Source organism: Nicotiana tabacum, chromosome 7 (assembly GCF_000715075.1).
Source record: "Nicotiana tabacum cultivar K326 chromosome 7, ASM71507v2, whole genome shotgun sequence".
Taxonomy (NCBI): domain Eukaryota; kingdom Viridiplantae; phylum Streptophyta; class Magnoliopsida; order Solanales; family Solanaceae; genus Nicotiana; species Nicotiana tabacum.
The window spans coordinates 152,562,814-152,572,791 of record NC_134086.1 but is presented as its reverse complement, the minus strand read 5'-3'; the positions used below and the strand labels follow the sequence as shown (position 1 = coordinate 152,572,791).

The 9,978-nt window shown below is 35.6% G+C and overlaps 1 protein-coding gene across 1 annotated transcript; it reads right to left on the bottom strand.

Moving 5' to 3' along the window:
• Positions 1-1,633: 1,633 nt before the first annotated feature.
• On the bottom strand, positions 1,634-2,644 carry LOC107824790 (NAC domain-containing protein 30-like). The gene is made up of 2 exons (XM_075218707.1): positions 1,898-2,644; positions 1,634-1,723 (listed from the first exon to the last, which is right to left on the bottom strand). The coding sequence occupies exons 1-2, from the start codon at positions 2,642-2,644 to the stop codon at positions 1,634-1,636; spliced, it is 837 nt and encodes a 278-aa protein (XP_075074808.1).
• Positions 2,645-9,978: the final 7,334 nt, after the last annotated feature.

Genomic DNA, 9,978 nt, shown 5'->3' with positions numbered 1-9,978 from the left:
AGTTGGGATGGTTTTCCTTGTTCTATCACGTTTATTTTGCATTTAAGATTATATTGCCAATGATTTAGACTTATTCCTGCTAAGTAATTATAAAGAGATGTACGGTTTTGTTGATTGGCTGGTCTTGTCCTCACAAGAGGCGCCATCACGATTGGGTTGGGATTTTGGGTCGTGACATCCTGACCCGTCAAAAATTTCTACCGCAAATTTCGTATTTGATACAATTCTTGTCATAAGCGAAGATGGCAACGATGACGCATTATTGACACTTGATGTATATTTTTCTTGTTTATTGTCTCCCATTTTTTACACAAATATTATTTAATAGCTGACGACACAAATCAAGATTATTTCCTTTCTAGCGTGGAAGATCATACTAAGCTGCAACCACAGAGCATACTCAGACAGAACCTTGACTCAGTTACCAAGATAAATCTTTTCTGAAGTGGAAGATCAGACTATGCTGCAACCACAGAGCATACTTAAACATTACCTTGGCTCTGATATCAATTATTGCGGAAGTCAAATGTATATAGTGTGAGTGAGTCACAACTACTATACCAAAAATTATGACAACCACTAAATAATAAATAAGACAACAAAGCAACAATAAAGGGAACATCATAATTTACGAGGTTCGGTCAATTTTACCTACTTATATCACTTATCTCCCCCTCCCTTTGCTTTATCAGCTTTCAATAAGGACTGTTATGAAGACTTGAACGCTGAACAATCTTGGCTTGTAATAATTATAACTGTTACGTTACTTAATTTCTTATATAAGTATCCTTATTAGCAAAAAAAGCATTAATTATATTGGTGTTAAGTTTTTGTGAAAATTATACTACTTCACATATCATGACTATGAGAAAAGGAAATTAATAGATTCATATATTTAATTTGCTTTAGCTTAAGATAATGTCAGTGATGCCAAACCAGATTTGCTTGAACACCCTGATGACGAGATCATATGATACTCATCTGAATTCAAAGGAAAAATGGAAAGTGAGAAGTTCTTCCAAATCCTTTGATGCCTTCATATTATTTCTCCACTGTCATTAGCTCCCTGAAATCTCTCTGTGGATCGGATATTTAGATGATTTGATCACCACTGCAAAACTTTCTGAAACACTACAGCTCCTCCCTGAACAAACACTCTTTCTGCCAACTCCCTCGATCCTCCATTTGTTATTCTATACTAGTCGGAGTATTAGTCATCGCTACTCAAAAAAACTTGGGAAAAATTCAGAATTTAATGTCAGGGGCCATACTTAATTAAGTAATACTAGCATTACTTCCTAAATGAGCTAGCACATAATCTCGAAAACTAAATACTCTAACTAGGCAGCGAAAACAGGGAATCGACGCCAAAACAGGAATAACAAAAAATTTGGCAGAACTTTCAGTAGTATTAAGTTTTAGTAGTACTACATAAACTAATCAACGGCCATCTTTAATATGTCGACCACATATCCCTAGCTAGTTAAAAACTAGTATTACAGAAACATAAGAAAAATTCAAAATATATTGATAAATCATAGGAGTAGTATTGTAGAACAGGTTTGTGACTTTATCTAAGAGCTAGCTTGGGATTACTAAACTACATTATATATCTAGCAAATATATCCTATGACTAACAGAAATTGATAGTATCCAGATCGACATCTTCCGCGGAAGCCCAGAATGTAGCATGTTGATTGTCTTCGACTTGGTATTCCATATTCTCTTCATCATCCTTTGCTATAATATCATTCGACGACATCATTCCGTTGTCTTCAGCTTGAACATCTTCTGATTGCAGAACGGAATCAATGTATTCTTCAAGTAAATGGACTTGAACTTCATCCCCCTCATCTACGCAATCTTCAACATACTCCTCATGATCATTCACATCAACAATATCCTCTGTGGAATCCAACAAACCAAGTACATGGTCTCTAACTTGATCTCCCTCTACATATTGAATAATATTATTCTCTTGATCATCCAGCTTTGCTATAGTACCATTCGACCTTATACCATTGTCTTCAACTTGAACATCTTCTTGCAACACGGTGTTGATAAATTCTTCAATATCTCTCATATTCTCATCATTAACTACCTCATCAATATTGTTTCCTTTTTTCTTGTCACCAGGTTTGCCCTTCTTCTTGATCTTACAAATTACGAAACCTTTGTTCTTAATCTCCCTAGCAGCCAGATAACGATCAAACAAAGAGTACTCTGTCATCAACCACTCGCCATTCACATTGTTTGACGATTTGTTAGCGGGGATGTACTTCAAACTTTTCACGTATCCCATGAGTCTTCCTTTATCATCAAACACCTCTCGGCCTTTGCCTTGAGGCTTCCAAGTGCCCTTCCCGACAGTTCTTGAAACTCTTTTCCACGTTGGCTTCTCTTTCTTCTGCGGCGTTATGAAGTAACGAGTGTTGTTGTAGTTGTTGTTTCCCTGATCATAAACTTCGAAAATCTGCCATGGCTCTTTGTCGGCGTAGAGATCCGCCACCTGCATGAGTTCATTCTGAGAGTGAAGTGGCTCGTCTCTCACAAACCCTATTAGATACTTGAGCACTTCCCTGTCCGTCGGATGAAAGCGATGACCCATCGGGCGAGAAAAACACTTAGCCTGAGAATACTCCATTAATGAACAGTACTACTGCTGCGAAGAAATTATGAGTAAGGAAGAAATAGTAGAATGGCGGAAACCCTACTAAGGTACAGTAGCTAGCTATGAATTGATGGTTGAGTTTTGAGGTGGGGCGTGGAGTTGGATATATAGCTTATTTTTCATGCACGATTTGTTTCATTTCTTTTAGGGTTTTACCCGAAAACTGCTGATTGGTACAATATGTGGAGAAGATCGTGATCCTATATACTTTCCATACGTTTATTTCATTTTTCCCATCTTTTTTGTTAGCATATATTATTATTTAGAATGTACTAGTTTTTCTTATATCCTTTATTTATATCTATTTTGTGATTCGTCCACTAATTTCTTCCTTTTGGAATGTTTAGTGCTTCTCTAATTCAATCTATTTTTTGATATGTGGCTTTAAGTTTCCTTTTCTTTAATAATCTGTCTCCTAGTTCAAAAAGATTTGTGAACGAGGGAATATTTCCTTGAGACGTAAGTAAGTTTTGTTTCCTAATCTTATAATAGTATTTATTTTTATATAAATGATAGTCTATGTGTATTTTGAATATCATATTTTAAGTCCGTCAATTTTCCTCTTCCTTGGACTACTTTGTAAATTTTCCCTAACAAATTTATTTGTCATTCCTATTTTTTTTCAACAAAAAGAAGAATCATAGGTAAGAAAATTAAGAGTTACTTTTATTTTTAAAATTCATGAGGTTATTGTTAGGAAATAATTGAACTGCGCGGGAAATAAGAATATTCATTTAATGTCATTTCTTGTTGTACATATTGACAAATGAACCATCACGTATATTTGTTGTTAGATATTGGTTGAACCCAATTTTGAGGGTAAAGTACTCTACTAAGAATAATAATGGTCTTTTTTTACCGTACCCTAAAATTTATTTTAGGAACTAAGACACCTTTTTTCTTCTTCTTTTGCAATTACGAAGAACTCCTATACAATGATAACATATTGCGTTCTACGTACCCTATTAATTTAATGATTTATAAGTATCAACATCAGTGGCGGATGCACATAGAGAGTTGTGGGTGCTTAAGCATCCATTAACTTTGACCATATTAATTAATTTATATAGGCAACAATACAAATATTTGAGTGAGCACCCACAAGTAAATTCATTTTTCCTCTTCTTTTGAAGTTTTTATCGGCGAGCACCCATAACTTTAAAATCCTGGATCTGTCACTGATCAACATAAACAGTTAATAATAATAACAAAACAACGTAACATGCAGTAATGAGTTGTCAAGAGCTAGTTAGAAATTCAACATTTGTACTCAGGGGTGCAAGTTTCGAACTTTCTCACTCAGTCCACACTTTTACCCTTTGCTAGTACTTAAAAAAAAAAGGCAAGTCAACTCAAGCAAAAGAAAATTCAACCTTAGTTGACCCTTTTCCCTAATAAACAACATAATAAAAGTTCAAGATGTTTTAAATCCAAGACCAATTTTAAGTTGTTAAGACGTCCATTTAGATTATCATTACATAAAATTTAAAATAAAAAGGTAAAATCTACGTTAATTTAGCATGATTTAAAGATAGGCAAAAATCAAATAATCCAACGTAATAATATTAATTAGATGCAGAACATTCTTATGTTACCCTAAATAGTTTCTTTCTATCATTGTTATATTCTGGTTCAAAATATAAAATATGAAGAATTATGGAGATATATTGGTATCATTCATCTTGTAAATCTACTAGATTTATAGTGTTATATCTGTCAAGAGTGGATCTAGAATATATGGGGAGAAATTCAAAAATAGCCAGATTTACAAGTGGTCATTCAAAAATAGTCACAATTTTAAAAGTAATCGCAATTTAGCCACTTTTCATGTAAAGATAAATCTGAATGAAAACACTATTCAAAATTCGAAATACTCCAGCATAATATACTGGAGTTCCAGCATAAGTATACTAGAACTCCAGCATATTATAATGGAGTTCCAGTATATTATACCGGTCCAGTATAATATGCTGAAAGTTCATACACAGGTGCTCCAATCTCCAGTATATTATACTAGAACTTTCAGCGTGTTGGAGTTCCAGTTTAATATATTGGAAATTTATACAGAGGTGCACGATCTCCAGTATATTATGTTGGACCGGTCCCTATTGCAGCAAAATAATGACTATTTTTCAATGACTTTGCAAATACTCATTATTTTTGAATGACCAATCCAAAAACTGGTTAGCTTGTGATATTTTAACGAATATATGCAGACTAATTAGAACTAGGGAGTGCCTCTTTCTCTAAAATGCAATGTGCATGTAAGGGTGAATTTGGTACGTTGGTTTTTCTATTTTTGTTTAAGATATTATTCATATATTCGACCTCAATTTGACTAGGACTAAGAAAGTTATTATTGTTGTTACGCTGTTTAAGATATTATTTTTTTCAATTAAGAAACCTTCTAAAAATCAGATGCAGGAATTTTCTTCCTATATACGTATATAACGACTAAATTAAGGGTTCGACAGTAGAAAATAATATTTGAAAGTATTTGTAGACAAATTATTTCCTTGACACCGATTTTGCAAAGGCTAGTGCTGAGCAGAGGCTAATCCAGAATTTATAGTTTCAAGTTTTAAGATTTTTAAAATTGAACCCATAATATTTTTAAATTATGGGTTCAAATCTACTATTTTTGTTATTTAATCAATTTTTGTACATAAATATTAACTCCACATAAAAAATTATGGGTTCAATTGAACCCATAACTAGCACATTACATCCGCCCCTGGTGCTGAGTACCAGTAAATATTGACCGAATAAGAAAAAAACAACCATCACGATCAAGTCTTCACCTTAGTTCCCTATTAATAAGAACATATTGAGGTTTGTCCAGATTAGTTTCAAGGGTTAACTAATGCTTCTGGACTAAGTTAAAGGAGCTAATTTTGACTTAGAAAAAAAATTCTACCAATCATATTGACATTTTTGCTAAGATGGAAGTCATTTTTTCGTGAAAAATGTATTCTAATAGGTGGTGGGTAAGTTAAATATATTTTTTAAAAATATATATGTTCAAAATTGATAAAAATAATATTGACACATTATAGGTGGGGATGGCAATGGGGGTGGTGCATGTACAGGGCATGGCGGGTTTAGACATATGCGGGACATGACAGGTTGAAATAGAGGTGTCAAACAGGCCGGGTTGACCCGGGATCAGACCGGCCCAAACCGGTTAAAACCCGGGCCGACCCGATCCGATACTTAGGGGGCCAAGTGGGCTGGGTTACTGGGGTTAAGGGGTTGGTCCGTTCACTTTCATTCATTCGGGCCGGACCGGTTTAACGGCTGGATTTCGAACTTTTTTTTAACGTTGAAGAACGTTGGCAAAGGTCAGCTGCCTTATGGCCGTTGCCCAACGTTATTATTGCACAAATAGCCCTTTTTGGGCATTTGTTTATAAAATAACACTTTTTATAATTACTAATTTAGCCCTTTGAAAAACTATAAATACACCTCCCCTTCTTCATTTCTTCACTCATCTCTCATTTCTCAAACTCATATAATTCTCAATTAAAGTTAAATCATGCTCAGTACTTCTATAGTGCGCTCATATGTTTGGGAACACTTTGAGGTGGTAAAAGAAAATGAAGAAGTTCACAAAGTAAAGTGTAAGAATTATGGTCTAGTTGAAATCTTCGTTTAAAGTGGGTGAGCACAGGCGGTTTAAGGAGGCATATGAAGAGTTGTCTTGAGCGTCCTCCAGAAATTCGTATTTAAGTTGATTTGAGACAATTTGTGTTATTTTAAAATTATTAAACATATTTATGCTTAATGTTTTAGTTTGTTAGATTAATTTGAAGTATTATTATGCAATGAAAATTTATTTTTACTCTTTTTTCGTTAAGTTGTTGTTAAATTAAATGCAAACTTCAATTTGTATGTTTGAAATTAAAAAAGCACTTGCAAATTATAAGTGTAATTTTTTTCCATATTCATTGTATTCTTTATATTTTTACTATATATTAATATAAATTACAACAGTTATACAAAATACAAAAAAAATACTAACCCGGCCCGACCCGGCCTCTTTGACCCGTAACCTTTACGGTTCATTTTTACCCGGATAGACCCGGACCCGTTAAGCCCGATTAAGATTAACCCGTAACCGGCTCGGTTGGGAAACCGGCTGGTTTCATTTTTTCCCAATTCGGACCAGCCCGACCCACCCGTTTAACACCCTTAGGTTGAAATAAATTTTTTTGAAGTGTTGTGCGAGGCGGGGTCGGGTTACGATTAAAATTTCTTGCAGAATTACATATTTTTCGGCTATGTTAATTCTCTTCGGCTTTCACCTTCGGAAGGTGATCACCTTCCTCTCTTTGTGCTATATTTATGATGACTGAAGCTCTCTAATCTTGTAATTTATATAAAAAAATCTTTTGACTAGATCGCACTCCCAGAAAGTACTTCGCCGAGTCTAACATCTCCTAAAAAAAGTTTTTCCATTTGTTTATACATATCCAAGGAAACTGTAACGACCCAACCGGTCGTTTTGAGCTCTAGCGCGTTGTTCAGCAGTTGGAAGTCATGAACAGTTTCATTTCAGGTATATTGACTTGTACGTATGGTCAGAGTTGAATTTCGGGAAATTCGGAGTCAAATTAGAAAGAAACTTTTCATTGCGGCAACCTTAAGTATGGCTAAGATTGGAATTTTGAGTAAACGACCTCGGAATTGGGATCTGAAAGTTCCAGCATATTCGTATGATGATTTCGGACTTGGGCGTATGTCCGAATTTGATTTTGGATAACCCGTGAGCATTTCAGCGTATATTGTGGAAGTTAGTATTTTAGAAGAATTGCATAAATTTGGGTTGGAAGGCATTTCAGTGTTATAGATATCCGTTTGGGATTCCGAGTCTGGAAATAGCTCTGTATGGTAATTCTGGAGTTGAGAGCGCAATCGGAAGTGAATTCGAATGTCCGGAGGTCATTTTGAAGTCATTTGGCTAAATATAGAAATTTGAAGGTTTTTGAGAAAATACGACCGGAAGTGAAAATTTTGATATCGGGGTCGGAATGCGGTTCTGAAAGATGGGGCAAGTCCGTAATGTCGAATGTGACTTGTGTGCAAAATTTGAAGTCATTCCGGAATGATTTTGGTAAGGTTTGAGACACTTAGTCTCTTTTAAGGAAGCTTAAGTTGGAAAAGTCAACCGGATATTGACTTATGTGTTAGAGCACTCGAAATACAAATTTTATGGTCCGGATAGCTTCGTTAGGTGATTTAGGACTTAGGAGTATATCCCGAATATTTTTGTGATGACCGGTGTAGAATTAAGCTTGAATTGGCAAAGTTAGTATTTTGGCGAATTCCGGTTGATATGTGAGATTTTGATCTGAGGGTTGGAATGGAATTTCGAGAGTTGCTGTAGCTTTGTTATTTCATTTTGGACTTGTCTGCAAAATTTGAGGTCATTCGGACTAGTTTTGACGTGTTTCGGCATGAGATGTGAAAGTTAGAAGTTTCAAAGTTCATAGGCTTGAATCCGAGGTGAATTTAGTATTTTTGCATTGTTTTTGGTGATTCGAAGGAACAACTAAGTTTGTGTCATATTATGGGACTTGTTAGTATACTTTGTTGGGATCCCATGAGGCTCGGATAAGTTTTAGAAGAGTTTTTGGAAGATTTTTACCGTTTTAAGCATAAGCATGTAATGATCTAAAGGTTCATTTTTAGTTCTAGAGATCCAAATTTGATTTCGAGACTTCCGGAATTTTGATAATGAATTATAGAACTGATCTGGAAATTTTTGTCTAATTTCATCAAGTTGCGATTGAGTTTTTGACGCGAAATATGAGTTAATTGTTTAACGAGCGAAATGGGTATTGAACTAGGCAAACGAGCTTCGAATTGAGTTTCGATTGAAGGACTTTATTCGTATTATTATTTGTGACTCATAAGAAAAAGAATCATCGAATTCCGAGTTTGTATGATGGAGTTAGAGCCATTTTAATGAAAAATAAAAGTGCTGCAATTTTCTGTGGCTGCTGCTGTATTTTTTTAGCAGCGTGAACAGTAACCCCACGCGGTGAACAGTAACCGTGCGGGTGAACAGTGACCACGCACGTGAACAGTACCGCGCGGGTGAACAGTAATTCCGAAAAATCTGGGCAGTGAGTTTATATCCGCGATTTTTTGGGTTATTTTCCTCCATTTTTGAGCTTCTTGAGAGCTCTTTGGGAGCAAATGAAGAGGGTTTCGAAGAGGATTGATTGGAGGTAAGATCTTTGAACTTAAAACTCGATTATATTGTGAAATTGGTCTAGAAATGCATGGAAATTAAGCCTAAAATTGATAAACTAGGGCTTGAGTTTTTGATATTTCAAATTGGTATTTGATAGGTCATTTGAGCTCGGATTTTGGAGTTCTTGGTATGTATGGACTCGTGGAGAGACGAGGAATCTGGTAATGTGAGTTTTGTAATTTTTCGAGAAGTGGGCCCGGGGCTCGGGTTTTGCTAGTTTCAAGATTTTTTGCTATTTCTCGATTGTTTTCGATTGGGTATTGTTCCCTTATAATATTGTGATGTGTTCGCTCTAATTTTGGATAGATTCGACGTGCGTGGAGGCCGATTTGAAGAGCAAAGGCGTCGCAGGCTAGAGATTTCACCGGTTCGAGGTGAGTAATGCTTGTAAATGATACCCTGAGAGTTTGAAATCCTGGAATTTCACATCGTAACGCTATATTGAGGTGACTTGCACGCCGGATAACGGGCGTGGGGTAGAGCACCATTGATGATTGTGACTTAGTCCGTCCCGAGAGATGTTTTTACCGTGTTTTCTACTTGAACTAAATTTAAAATCATTCTTACTTGGATTTAATTGTTACATTTGGGCTTTTTGCCAATTATTTGAATCCTTCAAGGATTGACATCACTGTTTTCGCATACATGCATATCATTTGATTTCAGTCCAAGGTTTTAAATACTATTTTGCAAACTCAGCCATCTTTCTAAGATTTGAAAACTTAAATGATATTTCTAAATGATATTTCGGGCTGAGAACTACTGTTTTACAAATGCCCAAGGGGCTTATTATGATTTCTGGAGTGAGCATGGATCGGGCTGCACGCCGCAGCAGTGATTTGAAACAGTGGTAACAATGAAACTGTATGATGTGACTTGAAACAGTGGTAACAATGGCACTGTGTGAGATAAAGTGGTCAGGTAACAATGACTGACCAGGACCTGATTGATGCCACGAGATTGCTTGTTATTGCGCTTGGGCTGTAAGAGTCCCTCCGAAGTCTGTACATACCCCCAGTGAGCGCCGTCGACGATAAATAAATATGGA

Excerpts from the sequence above, each read along its gene's own strand:
- LOC107824790 (XM_075218707.1), bottom strand. The coding sequence starts at position 2,644 with ATGGAGTATTCTCAGGCTAAGTGTTTTTCTCGCCCGATGGGTCATCGC. Across the intron at positions 1,724-1,897 it reads TGGATTCCACAGAGGATATT|AATATGGAATACCAAGTCGA; the intron begins GTTGATGTGAAT and ends GATGATGAAGAG.